The sequence below is a fragment of the Anas acuta genome, chromosome 1 (genome assembly GCF_963932015.1).
Source record: "Anas acuta chromosome 1, bAnaAcu1.1, whole genome shotgun sequence".
NCBI classification, from domain to species: Eukaryota; Metazoa; Chordata; class Aves; order Anseriformes; family Anatidae; genus Anas; species Anas acuta.
The window spans coordinates 79685619-79712091 of NC_088979.1; the positions used below are offsets into that span (position 1 = coordinate 79685619).

Sequence of the window (26473 nt, forward strand, 5' to 3'; positions counted from 1 at the left end):
ACAGGTTTCTATAACACATACCTGAGGAAAAACAAATCCCTTCTCAAACACTGTGAAACAGCCTTAAGATGTTTTAGTCTTCCAAATACATGCAAGGCTTACCAGTGAGGTGTAGGCCAACTTCTGTTACCTTCTCATTGAACAGTCAGACCCCTGTGAGCACAGCTTTTGCAGACCAACAAACTCAGTTTTCTTTGTTGGTAAGGTTCATAAATTTTTCTTAGATATCTTTCTTTGAATCAGGATAAGAGCCTTTTAGGTGGAGATTTTATTTTGTTTTTTTTTCCTGCAAAGGACAGATAATTTAGTCCCATGGGTTACTTTTGATGTTACATAGAGGCTTTCGTATAATAAACCCTGAAATACTTTAAGTGGATAGTATGTTAGGGAGAGGAAACCACAAAGGTGATGATGTTAAAATAAATTGTATCACATTTATGCAAAGGATACTTAGACACCTGAAGAATCTATGTTAACTAGGAATTAATGCAAATTCATTCCAATAAACAAACTTGGAGGTATCCTTGAAATGACTGGAGAAACAATGTGTGGATTTGAATAGAAATGTATAAATTGAAATCTGAGGGGACTAACCAGTAGGGGCTATGTTCTTTTCAGTATTTTCTCATTAAAATTATTGGAGTACTTAAAAATCAGGCAGCCCTGGAATGCTTTTTGCATAGATGACATCAGCAAGGGCGTACTGAAGTCCAGATGGGATCTGTGCTTTTTTGCATAACCCATATTGGCCTGACAGCCATTACAGCAATCCAAGGCCAGTTATCTGTTGCTGTTGTTTCAGGTATGATGAGGTTTTGAGGAGGTTTGATTGAAAAGATAATAGATACTCAAAAGAAAAATAAATCAGGGCATGTGTTTGCATATGGCAGCCTTTCCCTTCTGCATTTTAATTCAGCATTGATTTTTCAAGAAGATTTTTCCTTTTCAAAAGGTGCACGGCATACCTGTGTGTTTATTGCGTGCTTCTTTCCACATACAGTTGTCAGTGGTTTTAACAGCACTGTCAAACGTTTTGTAATAGGGATAAATGTTAAGGTCTACAAAATCAATATCAGTGAAGCATCTCAATATGAAATGCTTTCTATTACAAGAAAATAAAATCTGTTGTAGTATTGTATGACTAATACCTAAAAATAAATACCACATGTCTTGCAAAATTTAATCTGTTCTCTTAAAAGAATCTTTGTCAGTGCCTTTTGCTTAGGGTACCAACTGGATTTGGCTGACTCTATTCACTCTTTATAGTCACTGTTTGACCTATGGATGAAGTTATTTCACAGCACAACTCTTAGTTATTCTTTTAAGTAGACAAAAATATTTTTACCTTAATTGGTTTACATTTTTCTGGTGTGAACAATGTGAAAATACCAATAGGTTATATTTCTTGAGCTCTAAAGGCTTTATGAAATCTTGACTGCAGAATTTCCAGCAGTCCATGTCTGTTGTGTCTTACTCTGACAGACTGAGCTGAGACTTGTGTGGACAACTTGGTAGCAATGTGGGGTATTCTACAAGTCTCATTTGGCCCTGTTTGATTGTTCAGCCTGTCTGGGCTCTAGTGTCTCCTTCTGCAATGTGTTTATGGATGGAACTCGTTTAAACAGGAGAGACCAAGTAAGCAGAGGGCTTTTCAAGATGGTGATTCGGTGGGGGGATTGACAAGTGCCTTTGCTTTCTGCATTCTGGCTTGCAGACTTGGAAGGTTTCCCACTCTATCAATGAAGCCTTAGCCGAGTGCAAAGAGGAAGGTAATAAGCCAACATGACACTGAAGGAAATAGATGGGATTCCATTTAGCTCCCTGCAGAGAAGGAAACCTTTATTTTCCTGTGGGGACTTTTCAAGAGTAATTGGGTACCCTTAGAGAAGATTTTAAAAGGAGGAGATGGAGTGAAACTTAACAGTAGTTTGTCAGACTTTGATTTACTTGGCAGAGGCATTTTATGATAGGTCGGTGTTATATTGGGAGATAGTTCCAACAATTAAAAATTAAATAAATAAATAAACAAACTTTGGGTGTTGAATGACGTTTTTGCTAAATGTAAATACGTGAGTACAAGAGTGTTCAATACAGAGTCTCCCTTGAGACTTGAATAATTATCTGCTTATCCTTGCACCGTTAAATTTGTTGACGTGCTTTGTGTGTTTTTTTTTTTTTTCTGTTGTCATTAGCATCAAATGAACTACATCTTTATGGGATTCTTCTTTTGTGTCAGATCCTAGTCAGAGCACTTTGTGGTAGCATTGTTTTATCTTGTCTTACTAGAAACACTCTGCAATCCTAACAAGGATCATGAACAAAGCCTTGAGCAACCTGGTCAAATGTCTTTGTGCTTTGAGTGAGAGTGGACCAGATACCTACTCCAGTCCCTTCAAACCTGAGTTATTCTGCAGTCCTAGTCTGGTGCACTTTGGTCTTCATAGCTCTGCTGTTCATTTCTGGAAGACAGTTTTGTGTGTGTGTCCATCCATCAGTGTCCCAGCTGATTGTGGTAATTGGTATGTCATGCATGTTCTTGAAGACAAATTCTTCTTACATTTTTGCTTTTGTTATTTTCCATGTAACTATGTACGCTATATAATCTGGATATATTTTTATGAATGTTTGTGTATATGTGTGCATGCATATGCATATATAAAAGACAAGTGGTGTGTTCCTAGATGCATGGTTTATGTATTTAGAGCTGCTTAGATTTTTGAGTTCTGCTGTTTGACAATTCGTGTGGTGTCAGGAGTTTACTACATGAAAGCTGATACTTGCAGCTTCAGCTATAGGTGGTTAGGAAATTGGTGAATGCTTCTACCATGAATTAGATTAGATGGTACATGTATAAAGATGATAGTTTTCAATTAAGGTAGCACATTTGGGTGTAGCTGGCTTACACACTTAGGCCAAATGACCTATGAGTGTTGGATAGTATTCTGCTCCACATTACTCGTCAAAAGAAGTTAGGCCTTTGGCAAACGTTGATTCCTTCCTTCCAGGTGTAAAAAGTCTCATTTGAGTTCTCTACCATTTTTCAGGCCTGGCTAGCCATTGCAGCTGAGCATTGTGGTTATGTGTGTGAGCACAGATGCTTGTTTTACTCCTCATGAAAATGCTCCTTGTGAACTGATGGTTCTCTGGGGCAGTCTCTTTCTTGTATCTACGTGAGCACAGAACCAGAAAGATGCTCCTTGTTTGCCGTGGGGAAGATGTGCATTGCCATATTACTGCAATGACAATTGTTACTGATTGTGCCCTAGAGATGTGGTTAGATTATACAGCATCTCTGAAGGGGCTATAATCTTATCATATATAATCTTAGAGCCCCTTCAGAGATGCTGTATAAAGCTACTGCAGTGATCTGCCTGCTGCCTCACATGGCGAGGATGGACACAGGTACTCTCCACGCTACCTGTGGAGCACCTCCGTGGGGCAGAGGTGCTGTGCTCGTGCCCCTGATCTCAGAAGGGCTACCTACAGTAATGCTGAAGGAACTGAGTAAAGACTGCCTTTACACAGCAGTGCCCCAGTACTGCCTGGCTTTAAAGGAAAAGAAACAAAAATGAAACCAAAAAGTAAACAAACTGGCTCCTCACCTCACGCCACCCATAACCTGTGTTTCTGTCTCACATCTTAAAGGACTTGTTTGGGGAGATGTTAAGGTTTAAACTGGTGAGGGGTCTGGAGCACAAGTCTTATGAGGAGCGGCTGAGGGAGCTGGGGTTGTTTGGTCTGGAGAAGAGGAGGCTCAGGGGGGACCTCATTGCTCTCTGCAGCTACCTGAAGGGAGGTTGTGATGAGGAAGGGGTTGGCCTCTTCTCTCAGATACCTAATGATAGGACTCAAGGAAATGGCCAAAAGTTGCACCTGAGGAGATTTAGGTTGGATATCAGGAAAAACATTTTCTTTATTTTCTTTCAGAGTGGTCAGGTACTGGGACAGCCTGCCCAGGGAGCTGGTGAAGTCACCATCCCTCACGGTGTTCAGTAAGTGCCTGAAGAAGGTGCTATGAGATATGATTTAGTAGCTTAGTGGGTAATATTGGTGATAGGAGGATGGTTGGACTAGGTGATCTTGTAGGTCCTTTCCAACCTAGTGTTTCTATGATTGTATAGCTCCCTTGAGCAAGGTTTCTGAAGGAGGTTTTCCACACTGCAGCAGATCTTTTTGATAAGGGGTCAGATCTCTGGTAGGGTCCCAGGGCCGAGACCGCAGTGTCCAGGGAGAAAGGTAGTGGAGAGGACTGGTGCCTCGTGTTCCTCTGTCCTTCACTCTGAGGGTGACCTGGGCCGGTGGGGCCTTGCCCTCGCCTTCAGCCCATGATGAGTAGCGTGAGGCCACAGCGTTGCATGGTGAGCTTCCCCAAGGTGTCCTTACCGTGAGGAATAGCATCGTTGCTAGGCAGATCGGTCTCTTGGGAGCAGCAGGGTTTCTGAAAAGTATTCTTCAGAACTTTAAATATATCAGAACTTGAGGAGGGGAAATCTTTGTTTTAGGTTAGTGTGAATCTACCATCACATGCCTTATTTTTAACTAATTAGGTTTAGAAATGATCAGGCTTCATCTATTAAAAGCCTGTTTTCCTTTCCAAATTCCAGCTGATATGCTCTGTGTTCAAACAGTTTACATAAGCTAAGCTGGATAAATTTAAATCGGGTGAAGGACTACCAAAAGGACGCCAATTAAATTAGCTCTGGGTTTTTGTATGAATTACATTTGCCTAATGGGCACTTGACAGTTCTATTACTAAAATAAGTGTTGTGTTATGCGTATAATTTTTGTCTCAAATTCTTGAACTTTGGAAGTTGAATAGTTTGCCGCTCTAATTGGATGCTTGAGACAGAATTAAATACTATTTCTCTCCTGTTAAAAAATTGTTTTACTAAACATTCATCTCAGTATGTTTGAGGAAGTAAACAACAATTTACAAACAGTTTGAGGAGAGCTTGCCTGTGTGTAGTGTGTCTGGAGAAGGGATTTCCCATGTCTTCTGCAGGAGGTAGGGATGCCAGCTGTATTTGATGGCATCATGCATTTAAAAAGGGATGAGCAAATAGGAGAAATCTTCCACTGATGCTCCTGAAATTAAAAATTGCAAGGTCACACTGCTTCAGGTTTTGAGGTATAAATATTTGTCTTCCTAAGTATAAATATTTGTCTTCCTATAATGACATGTAACATTTCCTATTACTAATAAAACTATATACTGGACATGAATTAACATCCCCTTATTTAGGAGAAGTCCATCAGCACTTCTTGCTGTAGACTTGCAATAGTTGCTTCTGTTTGCAGTATGAATATCTATCAATCTTGGGTTTGATAGATTCGCTAACCTTTTTCTTGTGTGATGCATGTGTTAATGTATGCTAAGGGAGTCTTTCAGAGTGCCTGAAATGAGCCATGTTTCATGCTCTATTTCTACTGGTACTTAGCTGCTGCTCGTTTATAGGCTGGGTTAAAAGTAAGATCACTGCATTGTACCACCATTGGAGCTAAGGGTACAAAGTTATTTTATTTATGCTCTCGTTTGGCGAACAAACAAGTCTCTAATAGTTGGGAAGCGTGCTGATGGTTTTCTGTGTTCTCCCCCTCTCCCAGTTTAACTTCCAGAGCTACAATGTGTTTCTGAAGGGGCTGGAGATCTTGGGGTTGGAACAGATTCAAATACTGTAACAAGTTCTAAGGAAAGAAGAAGACAGGAGAAGGCTTGCTTTTACACGAGTAAAGGAAAAGGGATGATACCTCCTCCTCACGCCCCCAGACAAGATGAGAGTGGTATTCGATTTTGCATCTGAAAAGTCAGTTTTTAATTGCAAATTAATTAAAATGGTAGGGTAACCTGCTTTCACATCTCAGGGCATTAATGGCAGACTTCATATTTTGAGAAATTGCCTCTTCTAGTGCTGGAGACACTTGACTTTTCTTTATGGCTGTTTTCATTAAAATGAATGTTGTTCTCCAATATGCCATACAGATTTTTTGCCTGCTACTCAACTTCCAGTGGATAGTAGCGTACTGCACACTTCATCAGTGTGAGGGTAGAAGAGGTCCTTCGGTGCTTTGTTGGCCAAATGCAAGGTTGCTAAATGCTCGGTTCCTTCAGTCCAAAGTGTTGCTGTATTGTTGTTGCTTGATTTACAAATGTTTTGTATATGCACTTCTCAGGAGCAGTTGTCTACACCACTCCTCTAGTCCTCAGTCTGTTGGGTTTTGTTTCAATGTTGTTTTTTTTTTTTTTTTCCTGTGCTGAAAAAGTATCACTTATTACTCTAATGATTTAGCCTTTTTTAGCAGATGTTCCAGCTGTGGAGGAAGATGTCCGTCAGGCCCTTTCTTCACTCAGCTTCATTTCAGTGTAAGTTCAACTTGTGAACTTTCATTGAAAATAAGAAATAATGATCTCTTCCTTCCTTGGGCAAATTGGAATCTGCTTGAAAGGGCTAAAAAGGGAACAAGAAGCTTTGATTTGAGGAGGCCTAGATATTCGTATCTAGAAGGTCAAGTAATCCAATTTATTCATGTCAATTTTCAATGAAGAAAATAAAGGTGATCATTTAGCTGAAGTTCTACAGTTCTGAAGTTTTAATGAACGCTGTGTGTGTATATGTACAGATTTAAAAAAAAAAAAAAAAAAGAAAGGGCAAAAAATGATTTAACTTCGTATCTCTGTGCAGCTACTTACGGGCATATGTGTGAGGGATTTTGGCCATTGATTTGCATGCAAACCAGTTATGAAATCTGACAGTCGGATTTCTAGGAACAAACAGGCCAAAGCGTTGTTTTCTCAAGCTGAACTAAGCGTAATCGTGCTTTCAATCAAGAAAGTGCCCCGACATAAATATAAGGTATTCTTGTAGAGGGGTGGGAGCTTGGGGGCTTTAAGTGAGGGGCTAAAGGCAATGAAGCAGTAACGTATTTAGAATGGGCCATTGTTTGGACTGAAAGATTAATGATGGCAAGAGATGTTACATTATGTTTTCTTGCTGAATTTCTTGAATATGTTGAATACATTGCACACTCCCCACAAGGAGAGCAGCGACAGTCTTCAAAAGTTAAACTGTAAGCTATTTATTTATTTATTCCCTCTTTTTTTTTTCTCGCCATGAATCAGTATGTTGGACTATTTCATCCTCCTCTTTGTGTATCACTGCTAGTGTGCTTCCAGATGGAGTCATTTTAAGGTATTTGTGAATTCTCCTGTGAACAGGGTGAGTGAGTGACACTGATCGGGTAACACCTGAATAAAAATTTGGAAATTTTCTGAAGTATGAAAAATGTCTTTACTCTTTATATATTACTGCATACTGTCTTTCTGGAGGGGGGGAAAAAAGAATAATATGTATCCATAAGGTGAGCAATAACGAATTTTATGTATGATCTACATAACAGGCAGCTCGTTAAATTTATTCTTGTAAAACAATAAGAAAGCATGCAGGGAATATAGCCTATTTTTTACTATTATTCAGTGCTAACAATGGAGAAGAGAGGGTGGCTTCTAAAGTTGGGTACTTAATGCAAATTCATTCTCTTGCATAAGCTGCAGAGCAATAGAACATAACACTGTCATTAAAACTGACTCATAGCGTTCAACAGAAGGTGTGTTTGAGGCTTTAAAAGTGCTAAGAGAATTACTGTAGTCTAGTAAATACCTTGCAGTGGAAAAAATACTTCAGCTACAATATGTTGCAAAACACTTGTGCAAATTCTTGAGTGTATTTTGCCTTTGTAAAGAGTCTGAGCACGTGAGCAGAGAAGTGGAGTTGTTATAAACTATGAAGTGTTTTGAAAAAATGGAGGCGAATAGAGCATGAAATGTGTTTGACATCCGTGTTTGAAATTCTAGCTCACGGATGGAGGCTCTTGCATTGCTCGACCATCTTTTAGTTCACTCATGTGTATGGTGCTGTCTCCTAGACATGACACAAATATCTGTCTAGCAGTAGGTGTTCAGCTCTCGAAGTTGCTGTTTGGTGGGGTTGGTTTGTTTGTTTAGAGATGCAAGTAGATGGGAATAGGAAATGAGCCTCCAGCACTGCAAGAAGCATAGATGTTAAACTTGCATTCAAATTGGGTCAGTATGTGGTCATAGCCACAAAGTGGTACAATCCAAACAACATCACAGTTGTTCCTTTCTAACTTTGGGCTGAGTAAACATCACAGCCCCTGTTCTGCCATGGGTAACACAGGAAATGGGAGATTCTCCCCGTGCCTGTCTCATGTTGGAAGAGCAATGTTAGTTTTAAACATGCCACGTGATTTCCTTCCACTGTCACCTTGCCCATTGTCTTCCTCCGTGGTGGGCAGTGGTTTCTTTAGCTCTGTGCATCAGGTCAGCATGGTGATGCTCTGTGATTACTGCCTGGAATGAGATACGTTGATAACGCTACCAGTCAGTTTTAGCTTCCTGATGACCAACGCTCAGGCCTGTGTTATAGTCATTATGTGCATGTGGCTTTGTAGAGCCTGCTGCTACCTTTAGGAAAGAGACAGCTGCTGTGTCTTGCTGTGTTATGTCGGACTGAGCCTGGGAAGCTCTTCCTAATCCTCTGAAAGATGTGATTTGCCCTGTGCTATCTCCAGCTGTGATTTACTTAGGTTTCTTTGACTTGCCTTTCCTTTTACAGGAAATAAATAAGAGCAATTTGCTGGGAGTAGGCTTTTGTGTCCAAATCCCCCAAATGACTTCTGCATCTCCCTTAATGCCGTAAGGCTATTTGTACAAGAACTAGGTACGCTAGAAACATGAAAGTCAGTTATGCAAATAATGACTTTGGACGCTGCAAGTCTGCATTTTCTTGTAAGCTAATCATGTAAATCTCATCTCATGATGAACTCGTTGCTCATGCCTGAAGCATCTTCTCCTGAGATTTTAGTTTTCCTCTTTTCTTTCATTCAAGAACTTCCCCATATGCCAGCCATTCCTTGCCTTCTTCTGTGGCTCCCTGGAGTAGTTTCCCTTCCCTTCCTCCCTCACCCACCCTTCTTGCCCTTTGCCACAGACACTATATTCCCTCTTTTTTTCCCTCCCCCATAATTAAATGTAGAAGGCTCAAAGAGAAGTGCATCAAGGATGCAGATCAGCATTACAAGCTTTTTTTTTTTCCTTTCGTTTGGTAGGCCTGCCAACATTGTTTACTGTTTAGATGAAGCTCCCTTTTCTCAAGACCTGTTTTTCAGGTCCTCTTTTGGGTCACTTGCATATCCAGACGTGCTTTTGCTATCGTGGAAATCTCCAATGCAAGAAGCCATCAGCATGGCAGAGAGAAGTTCAGTTCGTGCCTGTGAAGCAGTCTGCTTGGGAGAACGGCCGGGCACCTGCCGCTTCCTGACTGCCTGTAAATATTTTTTTCCATTGATGCTTAATCTTCTAACCTGAATGATTCTTCACTTTAGATTATAGTCACTAACTTGTAAATACTATGTATTTATTTATTTATTTATTTATTTTGTCAGGTAGCTTATGACTTTCAGTAGAAGATACCTGCTCTTAGTTTAGAGATGTTTTTGCCAGAATAGTAGCTATGGTTTTGGCATTCTTACATTGGACTTTTATTATAAATACTAAATTTCTGACAAAAACACTTGTTAAGCACAATATATATATTTTGCCAGTATATAGATGATGGTGAGTGGTGGTAGAGAGCAAGTACAAGCTACGTTTGTGTTAAAGTTTTGTTTGATGGCTCATGTTTTTAATTATGAGGATAGTTAAAAGAATAAAAAGATACTTAAAGGCTTGGATAACATAATCTATTAAATGGAAATCAATACGCTGAAGTTGAAAGCTGCAGAGAAGCTATTACCTGATTTTATTTTTTAAGGCATTGTGGAGGCTGGCATCAAAACAGCATTGTTTATTAAAAAAAAAAATAATAATAAAAAGTTACCACATCCTGTTTCCAGAGATGAACCCAGTTGCCTCCTAGTGTGTTTGAAGTTTTTTCCTGAGTCATCTGAGTTTTCATTCACCTCAAGACTTGCATTTTCCCACAGCAGCTCTGTTCATCCAAAGAAGCAGCACAGTGGTAGGGTTTCAAAGATGGCATGCTTATAACTTAGTTTATACAACACCCGGAGGCCTTCAGTGTAGCAAAAAAAAGGTTTCCTTATCAGAGCTTAACATCTAATTAAAGACAAGATCTAAGAATTCACCCAAGAGTTGAAAGAAACAGGAGAGGAAAGGCAAACGTTTTAATGCAAAGATTTGTAATCAGATTTTCATAATAGAGGTTTTAGAGTCCTTTAAGTCTGAGAAATAAAATAATAACCAGAATCTCGTCTGTGCTAGTGTGGAATTAGAGGCACCAAGTTTAGAAATGGCAAATAATTTCTCCCTGTAGCTTAAGTACCCAGGAGGGATATATGGGGAGTAGTAGTCTGTAAATTTTAGTTGTTTTCTCAAACGTTCTGGTTAAAGGAGCAGACATCTCCAAGCTCACTTGCTGGGTCTGTGTTCAGCCTTGCTGTGATACACCTGGGTAAATTGTGCAGGAGTGCAGACAGTCGACCTTTATAATTATGTTACTGGCTCCTCAGTTCCCTTTCGTCTTTACTGAGTGTAGTTCTTCCCGTTTCCACCTAGGAGAGCTGCCCCACGCACTGTAACCTGCTCGTCCAAGTGTGTGTCCTCCACCCTGGAGTTGATTTGCACCATCTCAATTTAAGGCATGAGGATGGCTCACTTTTATTTTTATTTTATTTATTTATTTATTGTTATTGAACTAATTACAATCACAGTAAAGTCTTAATGCAGCGTGAAGCGCTTGGGAAAGCAGTCTCTTGGCTTGGCTTTCACTTAATTGATTTCCTCATCTGTGTGTGTTAAATAGGCTTTTATTTTTTCAACTTGAGTGGCACAAAAAGTCACTTTTCTTTTAGAAGTGTGGTCTGTGTTCAGTGACTCTGATAATAGATGTCATAATAAAAATTCTCTACTGTTAACCACGTTCAAATCTTTTCAGTATTAATTGTACTGATACCTCTGAAATCTGCAAAGTCAGAGCAAATCTCTTGTAAGTAGCTACTAATTCAGTGTGTTTGAAAGGCAGCATCTGCAAATTCAGTGGGATTTCATACAGGGATGTTTCTGTGGGCTTTGGTTTGTTGTGCTTTTTCCTTTCTGAAACAACTTGTTTTGAGGTTGAAAAAGCAAACAACCCAAACCAACCAGCAGGCGCTTTACAGTTTGCCCACTGTGCGGCTTAATCGCGCCTAAGGACTTCTCTGAAATGGAGGCTATAGTGAAAAGCCTTTGGGTTGTTTCTTTAAAGGGTTCGTGCTCATGTGCTTACATACTAATGTGACTTTAGTCACGAAATGACCTGTGTGTAGGTGGTAGGACACTCGGGTATTGTATGGCTTCTTTGTGTTCTTCTATGGAAAACTTGCGATGCCATTCTTCACAAGGTTAATTTTTGTAAAATATGGCTCAGTATTATTTAAATGAAATGCCTCTGACTTGCATGGAAAACACATTAAGAAGAAATAATAAATGATTTTACAGTAATTAGAGCATAATCCCGTTCTTAAGCCTGCATAGTACTTTCTTATTAATTAAATATTAAACTTTTGAGGGCTTCCTCTCTCTTTTTTTTTTTCCCTTCTATATTTATTGGCATATCATTTAAAAGGAAAAAGTGATCTTTTAGGGTTTTTCTCTTTACTTCAGATAGTGAACCAGTAATCTGTATTTAATGACATGTTTGAAAATTACAAGGAAGTGCAGTCATTGTGGTTATTTTGATCTGCATTAGAATACCCACAGAATTCAGTTTCAGCGTTCATTTGGTATTTATAAGTACTTTACATTCACCTTTATTTTTCTGTTCTCTTCTGAGAAAACTCTGTCCCAGCCAAAACCAGCACAGAGAGGAACATCTGATTTTCAGAATGGGAATGGGAGTTATTTTTAGAACAATGAATACAAAACTGGGCTGCCAGAAGGGGGAAGCTGGTAAGATTAAAAGGATTTGAGTCTTGTTTTGTTAGGAGAAAGTCTCTTTAAATCACCAGCATGCTTTCTGTGTAGTATCAGAAAGTTTTGGTGGCACGTCCAGTGAGGAATGCAGCAGGGGGCTTATTTTGGGTGGCCTGCTCTTCCACATGCGTTGTTTTTGTCTGATGAATGAGTGACTGCTGCCACTGGAGAGCGGAGCCCAGCAGTGTGTGTTTTAACAGCAGCTGCCAGAGAGCAGGGGGACGGGGAAGCAGACTGGAGGAGCTCAAGAGGCCCATTTCTTCCCCAGAATGCGATGCTGAACTCAGTCATGGTCATTTCTTCAGTCGAGCTGCCCAGTGCTTCTAACATCTTCCCTTACAGATGTTGCATTGTACTTTTCTTGGGCAGGAGCTCCCTTTGCTCAAGATTGTATCTGAATGTGCTCAACTTTTTATTTTGTTTTGTGGTAACGGAGGAGGATTTTTATGCTCAACACTCTTTCTTCTAAGCATGAACTTCAAACACAAATGTGGGAATAGAGTCACAAAGTGAGTCCTAATATGTAACTCTTTGAAAAGAGTAGTTTTTTTGGTAATTACAGATGAAAAAGCTGTGCCAGTAATATTACTTTATAGCCTGGGGATTTAAAGTCCGTGGCAGATCGTCAAAGATAATATGGAGTTGAATGGTAAGCAACGTGACAAATGAGTGTAGGATATTACTGGAGACTGGTGCTCTGAGAGGAGAGAAGGAAGGACTGAAATGAAACGACCAACTTCTAATGGGAACAGTACAAACACTGTGCTAGACTTAAAAAAAAAAAATAAAATAAAATTCTTCCACAGGAACATATTTCATCATATTTCCTTATGACGTGAGACCTTTTATCTTAATAAATAAACAAATAATTTTATTGTCCCCCTTTGCCTAACTGTTGGACACTTCCATATGAAGTGAATGAGTAAGTGTCAGGCTCCTTGGGCCAGATGAAACTGCAGAGGCTTTGGATTTACGGGCTTGCTGGTGAGTGGTATCTCCTGAACACCGGCTGTTTTATTCAGAGCTGCTGCAGGTATGGTGAAGGATGCCCGGCATGCGTAAGGACAAGCATAAAGTGCGTAAGAAGCTGTCACACCCACAATAGGCATATTTGTTGAGGCTCTTGTGAGAAGGGAAGACTAAAATGGAAGCAAAATTGTCTTTCCTGTCCTTCTGTTATGACTCATGGGAGCTGCTTTTGTGCTCGATACTCTTATAATCTGCTTATTTGTCACTGTGGTCTTAGAAGCATCCTGCTCAGCTCCCACTCTTCTTGAGTTGGCCACAGCTGTTAGAGCAGCTCATAAATCCTGCGTTCTAACTCTCACAAGTGAGTTCAGTTCATACATTCAGATAAGCTGAATTTGGTTTTGAATCTGTACAAGAAAGAGCACTCAGAACACAATAAAACAATCATATTTGATGTCCTGGTCTCCAACCTAATTTTTCTTTTAGGGATTTATCCAAAGAGGTATGTCTAATAGTTTGGAGCTGGTTCAACACTTTTCCTACCGTAGTGCTTGCTTTGGGATGATACTATGTTCAGGTTCTTTTCGTTTTTTTTTTTGTTTTTTTTTTTTTTCACCAGTCTCCTGCCATGGAGGTGAAGTGTTTGCTTTTTTGGCCAGTGATATGAAGATGACATCCCTTGATGTGTAACACATCCAGATGAGTTGGCAGTTTTCTCTGTATCAACAGCTATTTAAAAACATCACCACCAACAACAGTGAAGTCAAGTTCTAATGATGATGTTAGCAATGTTAATAAAAGCTTGCTGGAGCTGAACTTTAAAAACCTCTGAGCTGGTGTAAGCAACTTCGGTATTTTGCTTTTACATAATTTGTTCAGCTTGACTGTTGTCTTAATTTTGTATTTATTTTTGCTAGCTGTGCTTAAATTTTTTACAAGCAGAGGAGGCTAGATTGAAGCTTAGAGCATTAAAAATGGCAAACTTGTTTAATTATGGGATCTTGTTGCTTTTACTCTTTTCTTCAGCTTTTTATTTTTTTATTTTTAAACTTTCACATTGTATTTTTTTCCATGTTATGAAATGGCTCTTCCTCCTGTACCTTGTCCTATTAGAAGGTCTATTGTATCTTCATGAAATGGAGAAACAAGTGGTAGCCTTTTTCTTCCAAAGGGAGGAGTTAGACCAGCAACACTGCACTAATAGTATGGCCGTATTGCTTACTCTCCCCATTCTTGAAATCAGAATATTACTACCAGCTTCCTACTTAAAACTGTTCAAATGCTGAATTTATTCTTGGTAATCTGTAACAGATGTCATAGTACTCCTGGCACATTCTTGTGGATCAATACATTCAGAAAAATCCTGAGAAATAAAACTACACCTCTAATGGGGAGGAGAAGGAAGAGCTGGTGTTAGTAGTGATACATCATGACTAATAGAGCCAGGTAAAGCTCCCTTTTGTGTGTGCACGCTGTCTGACACAAGGCATGCCAGGGTCTGCATGAATGCGTGACCATCAGAGACGGATACTTACATGCTGTAAGTTGTTTTACAAGGGTTTCACCCCCCTGTTTTGCTAGTGAACAGAGGAAAATGTTCTGTAAACAAATTAAAAATATTGTTTACTTTTTTTGTTTTAGGAAAGCAAGAAAGGTGTTTTCTTACCGGCAAGAAGCTTGTTTAAAAGCTTGTTCAAAATCTATTGGGGAAGAGCTAGTTTTTTTTTTGTTTTTTTTTTAGTTGCTTTAATTTAAATCTGCATTATGTAAAACCAGCTGGTGCTTCTTTCTTTCACGGTGTTTCGGTTTGCTGACTTGGCTGTAGGTGTTGTAGAGCACTGTGATAGCACTGAGACCATCTCAGAGACCTTCTGGTTTAGGTCAGGAGTCACCTCAGGAAGGTGTGCAGGGAGATGAGCTCTGCTTCTCTGGTGCTGGAGAGAGGAGGAACAGCCTCACGTCTTGTGCTGCGAGGCTTGTGATGGAGCCAGCAGGAGACTTCCTAAAACAGACCTGTGCGCTGCTCCGTGTGAAGAATGAAGCTGTGGTTGCTATTAATAAGGTTTTCCTTGCTATTTCCAGTGTTCAGCTGCTTGAAAGAATCCAGTCTGTTTTCACTAAGCCGCAGAATGAAGTGACTCCTGCTATGGAAAAAAACTTGAAATTACTGTTTTGGTTAAAACTTAATTTCTATTTTTTATTTTTGAGAGAGTAACTGTAATAAGAAGACTGCTGGCAAGGTTCATGGAGTTTGGGTTAATGTATTACCAGATTTCCTGCAAGAATAGTGATTTTTTTTTTATTTATTTTTTTTTAAAGTCTTAACAAGGCCAGCACCTTTCAGAAAGCAGAATGATCCCAGGAAGTTCAATGGGTGCTGTCATGGAGCAAGTATTTTTAGCAGCAGGCAGAGGCTGAAATATTCATAGTGATTACTTTCAGTCTTTCAGGAGCTTTCAGTGGCAAAGATCTTAACCAAGTGTGTGTCTCCTGTCATGAGGTAGCTGGGGTTGTTCCTCTGAGAGAAAATGAGGGGAACGTTACGGGCAGCTCTTCTCTGGCCTGGTTATAGGACAAAGCCAAGCTTCGTGTGTTCAATACGCAAATAAAGCCCGCTTTCCATGCCTCTCAGTTACACTAAACAACACTTGAGCAGTGGAGTAGGAAGGAATGAGGTGGGCCCAGCCAGCCTGGATTCACCACTGTCGTGGGAGAGACGAGTTTGAGCTAGTGCCTGGCTTGAGCTGTGACACTGAGCCGAGGCATGAAGCACTGGGCTGTGGATCCATGCTGCCGCTGTGGGCCATTTCACTTCTCTTCATTCTTCTTCTCATCCTACTCACTTCAGGATGAGCTTTCCACAAAGTGCTTTCAGCAGGGGAATACATGGTGGTGAGACTGGGAGTAGTGCAGAAGAGGCAGGCCGCTCAAGTGGCCTTTTCTTCTGGGAGTTCCCTAGTACAAGCAGTTATATCAGCGGTCTGTCATGGTGCTGCTTGGGTAGAATCCGAGAAACCAGTTTGTGTGCTTCCTTGGGATGGTCAGAGTGCATCACTGCTGGTGGGTGGACATTGAGACGTACCTGTCAGACTCCTGCCTTTCAGGAAGGGTAGGCATGCTGCCCTAGATAACATGCGGTGTAAGGAGCCAGCCGCCTTCCTGCCGCCCTAAATTCCCCCTGAAAGAAAAGGGAAGAAGATGTGGTGGCAGGAGAGGGAGGCACACAGCACTGTGTTGTAGGGTGAAAGGGTAGCTGATTGCAGATCTAGCCTTTATTCCCAGTAAAAATACCAAAAAGATCCCTACTGAAGACACTTGCAGAAATCTTTATTTATATAACTGTGGATCACTAGAGGCTTATGTAGTTTAAAGTAATTTCTGAGAATTTCAGAAATGATGAATGTGGGGAGAGGAACCTGCATTGAAAAAGAAGAGGGTATTTTATAAACCAGGCAAGCTTAGAAAAAAAAAATGATTGATTAAAACAGTAAATCAATCACTGAAATAATCCATTAGAGACTGGGTAACTCTTACAACCAACCAGCCATCCCTTTTGATTGAGATGTCGCTGCTTTATTTCCCAAGTTTGTTTCCAAAATACTGGCTTGGTTAGCTCTGGAGTTGCTTTTGAAATACTAACAGCAACAACAAAATACCTCCCTTTGTCTTGTTCGGGCTAGCATCATTGATTTCTTTCCACTATTGCGTTGTCCTTTTTTATTATACTTGACTGGGTCAACACAAGGCTTTTGGCCAGCACCCACAGCTTACCGTAAAATAACAATGAGACTTCCTCTTCGTCTAAGCCAAACCCAATGTCATTAGCCCGTGCTTGTTCATTACACATAAGTTAATTAGGTAAATTCACCTCTATCCTGCCATCTTGTTCCTTATGAGTACTCCTGTTCTCAGATCGCTGAAGTGTAAAAATCTCCTATTGTCATTTCACAGTGTAACTATTAGTTTTTTTTTTCCCTATTTTAGGCCATGGGATATTTGCCTTAAGATTAGGGGCAAAAAAGCAGTTTGAATTGGCAAAAACAAACCTAGATGTTTCATTTGTTAAACTTCTATTTGTTAAACTTCTACAGGAGGTACGATTGGACTCTAAAACGAAGAGACAGAAAATACTTTGTTGATTTCCCTGTATATAGTTGCTTGATCTAACCTATGGCTCCTTCCATGTTTGAAAAACACCAGGGGAGGGTGGCAAATCTGTGAAAAAAATTATTTACTTCTTATTACACCTCCATTAAATGAATTGATAGAGGAAATAATTTTCTAGAACTGATTGCTAGTCAGTCTAACAAACAGTTTCCTTGAATTTTTTAAGCAATCATAGGAAATAATAGCAGGATGCTTCCTGTTGTTTAGTGTCCTTTGTGCCTTATCGTTTTTGCTATTACAGAGGACAAATAATAAAGTGATTAAAACCAACTTGTTTTTGTAACTGTCTGTCAATGTAAAATGAAGTGAGAACATAGGTAATTAAAGGAGTATTTTTTGTTCAGTGAGGTAGTTCCTATCAACATCTTGGCTTGCTTCTGTCTTACATAATTTTTTTTTTCTACAAGTTATTATTTTAATAGTCACAGTACTTTTACACAGTACAGATTACAAAGCTAGCTGTTCTCAGATAGCAATGTGTATCGTGGATTGAATGTGTAAGTTCTATTGACTGTGAAAAGTGGAAGTAAATTGTCTGCTACCATTAATGTTGGACAATATTGTTTTGATATATATAAATCACTACTATCTTTACTGAAATAAAACAAGTTACTTAATATACTATTTCTCTTTTTTTCCACCCTACAGGAAGATACTGACTGTCTAGAAATTAGGAAAGCGTGTAAGAAGTCCAGTTGATCAAGGTGGATTTTTTTTTCCCAAGAGTCTTTTCACAATTGCCTTTTGCAAGACATTTGGACACTCCCCATTGTGCCATGTTTTGTGGCTCTTACTGTAAGAAGAATTTGTCTTGATGAAGATTCCTAACATTGGTAATGTGATGAATAAATTTGAGATCCTTGGGGTTGTAGGTGAAGGTAAGTAGTATCTTTATAAAAATTCCAATATGTTTTTTATTGAGATATGATTTAGTCCTTTTAATGATAAGAATTTTTCATTTGCAAAATACTGCTTTTATGCAAATGTTAAGAAATATTCGTTTATTCTGTAGAGCTTCTATTTTCCATCTCAGATTGAAGGAAATGTTTGGAAGACAAAAAAAAAAAGGGGGGGGGGATAAATGGGACAGTTTTGTTTAAGTTTATTGTATTAATCTCTTAAATGATACAGGATAGATGTAAATTATCCAACTTATTAGTATATTTAAAAATAATTTTAGTGTTTTAAAACCCATTTACTTTGAAGCTTTTTAATTTTCAGTGCACAAAAATTTGGTAAGGTGCAAGTTTAGGATGGTACTGGGAACAGTATTATTTCTGCAGCCTGGAGATGACTGAAGATCTGTATTTTCCTGATTATTTCTGATTTGAGATGATTTTCTGATTTGCTCCTATTTTCTTTGTTTCAGGAGCCTATGGCGTTGTACTTAAATGCAGACACAAGGTAAGTAAATTGCTTTAAGTCAGAGATAAATGTTGGTGTTTGGGTGAAACAATGACTTCTCATGAGAACTGAGGTGTTGCTATGCATTAGATATGTTGCAATTGGGCAGGACTCTTGCAGTCAGTTATTCAGATTTTTAATTGCAGTACTGTCGGAGGAAACAGCTCTATAGAATACCAAAACCCATTTTTTTTTAGCATTTAATATTTGCCTGAAATCTTTGAAATATCAGTAATGTTTCACTCATCTCAACTAAGAAAGTTTTCTTAAAAATAAAATTGGAGTGCAGTTTACTCTGTCTCAATTTGAATATTGAATTAATTTTCCAATACTGCTATATGAGCACACACTCCTCTTGGGGAGGAGGGGGATCTACAAGTCATTTCCACAGCTGTTGCTGGACAATTAAAATGCAGTAAGAAAGCAGTCTACTTCTATGCTTGTTGAATTTAATCTGGAAGAAAATGAAGTGGGTTTTGTTTGTTTGTTGTTTTAAAGGAGGGGGTAGGGTGGAACCTTTTTCAGACAAAAGGGAATTCTGGCAATTATCAATGCTATCAGAAGTGTTGTATAAGTTGGATATATCTGTACCTTCTGCTCATCAGTAAGGACCTAGTTTGCTGTCTTTGGAACTGCCGTGTAGTCATAATAAAATACCTTTTACTTCCCTAAAGCAAAACATTCCTGAATCATAGAATGATTCATTTGTAACGACCCAAGAATACATAAAAGTTTTTTTTATGTATTCGTACCTTGTTCTAGAAAACGTTAACGCTGCAGAGGACCTACATTCCTGCAGTGGCTTTTATCACATAAACAAGTTCTTTTGCACAGGAAATTTAGTTATATTTGGAGTGGCTTACATTGTTGTACTGAGAATACAGAGCTGGGGCCTTGCTATGCAATAAGGTTTACCTACCCTTTTAGAACAATTTTTAGAAAGTAATTGTAGTTGTTTTTTTACTTGTTTTGTTTTGTTGTTTTTTTTTTTTAACTTCTGAGATTTTTAGAATACCACATGGTAAGATAATCATCTCTTACCTTCGGTAAAACCAAGGTAGAGCTTTGTGGTTACATTCTTACCTAGTGTATATTAACAGTGGCTATAAAAATAAATAATAATAATAATAATAAAAAAACTGATTAAAATGAGTGATAAACATTGTTCTGACTTGGATATGGATACCTTACAGTATGCCAGATGACCAGAGAGGAATGGTTTTCTGTTAGCAGTGGGAGGTGCTTCTTCATACAGCCAGTGAAAAAATGCTGAATTTCATTGAAGGATCTCATTTTTTGGGTAGTTGCTGCAGCATTTTTTCTGCAACTTCAAACTTAATTGAAACAACATTGGTACTCTAAAACAGACTGTTAGTTATTAACATTTCTAGCAAGTGTGTTTGCTAAGACGAAGGGTTTCCAATATTTTAAGCTCACTGAATTATGATTTTTACTTAAGTCAAGCCCCTCCCCCAGTCTCTAAAAGCAGATGAGTCTAGGGGCTATCTGTTTTAGTGAAAAAGAATATCAGAAAATTAAACTTGGATACTTGGATATGTCTCTCTTTCCCCTGGACTTCCTCTGGCTGATGCTCATCTTTACTTTTTCCTATTATACATTTGCAAATATTGAGAGGGACTTGTCCTGAGCTATTTTGCAAGGTACAGCACAAATACATAATGCCTGCTGCATTATGAAAAAATAAAAGAAGACAAAATGTATTGCAGGGTGATATATGTAATTGTTCTGCTTGATCAAGAACTGTTTTTGTATACAAGTAGGAAAGTTATATTAAAAAATACGTAAGCGTTCACTTTTGTGCAGCCTTAACATAATTACCTGCAAATGCAAGGGTATGTTTTGTTTTATTTTTACTGTTTCACTGCTGATCGGCTTTGCTTAAAAATAATGTTCTCTTTTAAGTGGTTCTTCCCCATGATCTGTCTGCAGGTAGCACAGTTAATTTTGAGTGCCTTTTCAGCGCCACGTAAGAAACCCACACTGGAACATCATCTAGTTCTTGTGCTTTCTGGACATTTTTTTAAAGCTGTATTGTGTATATGAGGCCATCCTTGGTCATGTTCCCTCAGCATATACTGCTTTTCTTTTTGTACAAAGCTAACAATTACGTTTAAGAATTTGAATGCAGAAGTATTTATATTCATCTTTACAAACAGTGGTAATATTCAAGCAGCAGATTTTCAACGACTAAGTCAACTCATTTCCATTGTGTTGGTGAGAGGGTAAAATTTGCATGAAATGAGGAGCTGGTCCCTAATTGCATCAATTTTGCAACATAATACAGTAGTGCTTCAATAAATATGTAGCTTTTGTACCCGTACATTTCAGTGGCATTAATAAATGGATATAAGTTGGAGGGAATGGACTAAGGAACAAATACCTTGTCATTATTATATGACTTTTTTTCTTTGATAAGGGAACATTATCAGGAAAGCTAGAGTAGCTCCTCTAGAATGACTGTGTTTACATTATTATATAGCATATTTTTATTACAAATTCTTTATTGCTACTTGTGCATAGCGGTTATTTATCTATTTTTTTCCTGACATGAAGCTAATACAAATAATGCTAATGCTAGGATAAAGCAGATCCGATGTTCTGAGAAGCTTTCTTATGAGAAGACATTTCATAAAGAAATATACAGGAATATATTTGAAAACACAAAATGCATTTTATTCTCATGAAAAAATAGTAAAATACTCTGTCCCGGCTAATTTACTGTATATCATCTGTCCTTTCTGAAAAGAAAAACAATTTGAACAGTTCAGCAGTGTCAGAGATCATGGCTAAGGAAACGAGTCTTTGTTCATGTTTAAGAATGGTTGGTATGTCTTTTAAATAAAACCACCATCCCCTTTTCACTATACGATGTAAACTTGCAGCTTCATGCAGGGTTATCCTTAATACCCTGCCCACCCCAATAATCCTTATTAGGGACTTAAGCACAAAGCATTAGAAGAAGTCTGATATCAGTATATGGAGCTAATAGAACAACGCTCTGGCTTAAAATCAATAAAATGATGGGACGGTGCTGTAGGAAAGCTATAGGATACCCAAAGATGAACACACGAAGAAATGAAGCTGAGGGGGGGGAAAGTTAGCTTAGATGTAGTTGTGAAAGGGGAATGTATAAATACACCAGGAGATAATAAACTGTGTATGTAGGAGAGAACGTTGAAAACTGTAGCTGTAAGTAGCAGGAGTTTGTAGAAATGGGGTTAATACATCCTTGGACCACTGAGAAAAGTGGGTGGATATGATGTCCAGGTAGACAAGGTCATAACGTTGTTCTTCATTAGTGAGACAATTTGCCATGGGGTCAGGCTGGAGAGGAAGAAGGATTTGAACTTCTGGGGGTCAATTCAGAGATATTAATATGGCATGTCTAGCTTGCAAGTATTGATTCTAACTTCTGCTTTAGTTCTCATCCGCAGAACGTGTGTAAGTGTTTTATCTAAGCAGTGTTTTATCAATGTTCACTTGAATTTTCATCCAGATGCAGTTCTGCAAGAAATAATGGCCATTTTGTCTTCAGAGCACGACTTCCTTATTGTCTAGTAAATAAAGAATAGACTGCATCTTAAGAAACAAGCACAAAACACCTAGATCCCTAAAACTGATCCCTCTAAGGCAGGAGAAAAACACTGAAAATATGCCTAGGGGAATTTGCCTCCCCCAAACCAATGTGCTCTGGGGACAAGGCAGGAGGGTGTGCAGGAAGGGATGTGGTAACACGAATTCTCGAAAAGCCTGCTAGAATTTTATTGAGTCTCCCAGCCTTGTTCATTCCCTTGCTATGTGCTGTGTGTTTACAGAGTCTTTGGAGCCTGAGGGGGTGCAGTTTAATGATTTAGAAATGTGATGCCAGCTCTTCTTGCATGTACAACATCTCCTGCCTGATAAGATGTTTTTCTGGTCTTTCATTTTAGAAGCGTGTCTGGTTTTGGTTGTTCTCTATTGTATTTGAGATATTTTTATACCTTCTTCCTTAAGGTAAACATCACTGAATTCGCTTATTAAAAACAAGTGAATAGAAACCTTAGTTTATAGAATCACTTGGCTACTTCAGTGCCATAAAGAATAATGACAAATAATCTTTTTAGTAGGTTTAATACATAAAGGCATTTTCATCTTTACCTGATATTTAATTTTGTCCTGTTTGAGCCCTCACTAATACTGTTATTGTCTTCAGACAAATTTTTTGCATGTCTCAGAATATCTGAAAAATATTTACACAGCTTTTTAAGAAACCTGCAGCCTAGTCATTCAAAAATATAATGGATATGTTTACGGGACATAATCACTAAATCTCACTTGAGTACCTCAGCTCTTTCCATGTCTTCTAGCATTACTGAACAGCAGGGTCACAGGTTCCTTGGCCTTCCCTTTGCTTTACCTATTAAAACCCTTTACTTTGCCATCTGCATTTACAGTTTTTCAGCTGGTCTGAGCTTTGGCTTTTGAATTACAACCCAGGCACACTGCAGGAAAGTTTCTTTGTGCCTCCAGGTAGCTCATCTCTGCTTCCATGTTGTGTGCACTACTTCTTTGTGTTGGAGCTCCGCCAGGAATTCCCTGTACACCAGTGCTGGCCAACTCGAGACAATTTTCCCAGTGTTTTGCATGTTGGAGTGGGCTTTTCCTGTGCTTTGAGGAAGTCTCCCTTGAAGAACAGCCAGCTCTCCTAGACTCCTTTACTGTTTAAGGCTGTCTCTAAGCAGATCCTTGAATAAGAGTAAATGTTTTTGGTCTTGAATCTTGAATAAGGATAAAACCTTTTGAAGGTCCCAGGTTGTAATTCTGCTGTTTTTCTTGTTCAGTTCTTCCAGTATCTTGAATTCCCCTATATCACGGCATTTGACATCAGGGATGCTGTTCCCTTGTAACCCCAGTGAGAAAGGCACTCGTGCTCTGTATAGTATCATTTAAAATGATATTTATTAAGCCTAACCATGTAAAGAAAGTGAGAATAATAGAGACAATCTTACATCCCATTAGATACTGGAACCTGGAGTTGTGCAGTGTCAAAGGGGCCTCCGATCGGTCTGTAGCACGCTGTGCAGACTGCCTGGAGAAGGGGTTGTGCCATTGTCATAATTTGAGCTACCACAGGACTTTCTTACAAGAAAACAACTCCATTAATAATTTCTGCTGTCAAACAGAATGGCTGTTTGTGTGAGAGCTTCTTGCTGTGCTTCTAGATAAAGGCAAGGGCATGCAAGTGTCATAATCACAAGTACAGAGTCAGAGCTGCCCGCAGGCACCTTTTGTACGAGGAGCTGGCTGAGTTTATCCTGTGGCCAAGGGATTTATGCAGAACACCACAGACCTGGAGGCCAAGCTGTACCTGCAGCATAGCTCAGCACAGGCCTTCAGGTCTCTGTTTTGCATAAATCTTGTTAGCTGTGACATGGATCACTAACTCCTTGATGTACAGTAGTCTTCTGGTCAGGATGACTGCACGTTGTCACTGCCTCTGAGGCCATGTACCTCAGAAACTTTCATGTTTCTGTTGGTTCACTGATGAGTTACCAAGAAACTGCTTTCTGCATCTTCCAAAAACCTCCTTATAGTCATCCTGTATTGCCCTTTCAGCAGATACAGAGTGCTCAAAGTCCCCCATTAAAACTGGAATTTCTTGTAAGGCTTCTATTTAAAAATATTTTACCTATTTTGCCTTCTTGAACAAGTGTTTTGAAGCAGATGTCCACCCTAATACCACTTCTGCTGTTCTGTCCTCTAACCCTCGGGCAAAAACTTTTGGCTTTCTTCCACATTTCAAAGCAAATGTCCTTGCCTTCAAGCCTCTCCTTTGCAAGAATATCCTTGCTTTCTTAGCTCATCTTCCTGAAATATTCTATGCATCTGTTCATGGCACCAGTCATGCAGCCTATCCCACCACACAATGTGTAACCCTAAGGAGTGATCTCACTGGGGTAACAGTTCTAGGATAGCAGTGCACAGCTGCAGAAATCTGGGTTGACTCCCTGTTTCTCCTGTTTCCCTTGAGTCTTGCATTTGTGTATAGGTATCTGAAGTCTGGTCTGGTCATGTTGCTTTCACAGAGGGAAAGAGCTTCATGCTCATAGGAAATTTGGAGTGCATCTGATATTTATCATAGACATCAAATTCTGAATTTGACTGATAGGTGTTAGAATCCCTTCTCAAACTCGTGTCTGCTGATGTTATTGATGTTCTCACTGCCGACCCTTCTTCTCATGTTGACAAGTTTCCTTTTAGTGACAGAATTAAAAAGTAAGTGTTCATAGAAGTTGTGTTTATCTTCAGTGTGTTGACACTACTGAAAGTCTTGCTTTGGATGTGGCTTGCAAGGCTCCTGTAGCTCTCCAGCATGTGCTAAGCCAAGTACTTGGGCTGAATAATAGTCTTTGTTAGGGTTTATTGTCAACATTATTTTTTTGGTATTATCATCTACACAACTCTTTGTCTTTTAATTTGGTTTACTGTTTTGACAATATTTCCTGTTTGGATTATTGAGAAATTAAATAATGAGTAAAAGAAAAATCTACGCTCCCCAAATGAGCGCAAATTAATGATGGCTGCATTTCCTTTTTTCCCCTTAATGTTATAATCCTCAATGTGAGGGAGGTATTAGGAGGTTTTAGCTACTCAGCTAGAGAAGAAACTAGTATTGTCTGGTATTTGAACCCCAGAAGATGAGCTGTGCTGATTCAAAAGCTTCTGGTTGTTGGTGTTCTTATTTTACTATACTTCTCTAATACTGTGATAATTTTAAAGGACTGTGCCCTTGTTCAGAAATTGTATCTAGACAGCAAAAGATGCTTGAGTTCACACTACTCCAATGCTTAGCTATGGAAAAGTTGCTTAATCAAGAACAAAAAGCAGCATATATCATTGTGGGAAGTAGGTCTTGTCGGGTGAACCAGATTTCTTCATTCAAATCGTGTAGAGCTGAAGGAAGCTACGTACGTATGTGACAGTTCACTTATAAGTGAGAACTGCACAAGATTCTAATACAATTTTCTGTATAATTCTAGGTTTTTAAGGCTGTGTGGATTTAGAACTGACTGATTGATGGTTGTTTTAAGGTTCCTTAGCTCCGTACTAAGAGGAGGTATTTTTTCATCTGTTCTTGATAGAGAAGGATTGTAGGTACCATGTGGCTATTCAATGTTTTAATGAATAATCTGAAGGTAGATATGAAATTACTACTGTTAAAAGTTATCGAAAACACACTGAAGTGGTAAGCAATAAAAGATAACCTTGAAAAGCATTTAGCATTGTGTGGTAAGTGACTCCATATAAAGCATGCTTTAAATATTTTTTTCTTATACAATTGACTTTCAAGATTAGGATTTTTCAGTGAAGTCTGAATTATGTCAGGAACATTTTGAAGCAATCAGTTTTACTGTTTCAGAGTAGAGCTGAAAGCTGATTAATACACAGGCTTTTCTTGTTTATTACCCTGATATACCTAAGAATAATCATTTTGAGTTGGATGAGTTTAGTTCAGCTCAGCATCGTAAAAAGTGGCTTTGTGAGAGGTAAACAACAGATACTGAAGGGAAGGATGTAAGAACAGGACAAGCATGTTGTGATAATCCCTACGGTATTCACAGCCTCTAATTGCTACAGTGCTACTGGGAAGTAATTATCATCAGAATATTCTAGCACAGATTATGCCAGCAGTGGTGTGGATTTTTTTTTTTTTATAACTGTATCTCATGCTTAAAGCCACCCGTCCTTTGTCATCTACTTGTCCATGTGTAGTGTTTGAAGTGTTAACTGGTATAACTGTATACTGTATAAAGTATTTTGTCCTTATGCATTTTTTTTTTTTACATGCCATCAATTTAGAGTTGGCTATCCTTCACCTAAAAACAGGTTAAAAGTACACTGCCAAATCAAAGTACGCTGCCAAATCCTACTGATTTATACATCAGATGG

At 38.8% G+C, this 26473-nt stretch overlaps 1 protein-coding gene across 11 annotated transcripts in view; it reads left to right on the top strand.

Annotated features, from left to right (window-relative positions):
• Window positions 1–26473, top strand: part of CDKL5 (cyclin dependent kinase like 5) — a 131187-nt gene that overhangs the window by 26314 nt on the left and 78400 nt on the right. For 8 of the 11 annotated variants that reach the window (XM_068684097.1, XM_068684005.1, XM_068684069.1 and 5 more), the window contains exons 2-3: window positions 17768–17997; window positions 18489–18523. In XM_068684097.1, the coding sequence (XP_068540198.1) occupies window positions 17934–17997; window positions 18489–18523 (99 nt within the window). In that variant the 5' untranslated portion in view covers window positions 17768–17933. Of the gene's footprint in view, window positions 1–7193; window positions 7215–9142; window positions 9342–11846; window positions 11960–17767; window positions 17998–18488; window positions 18524–26473 lie in introns of those variants that run through there. The other 3 variants (XM_068684051.1, XM_068684014.1, XM_068684031.1) reach the window with 3 other exon arrangements.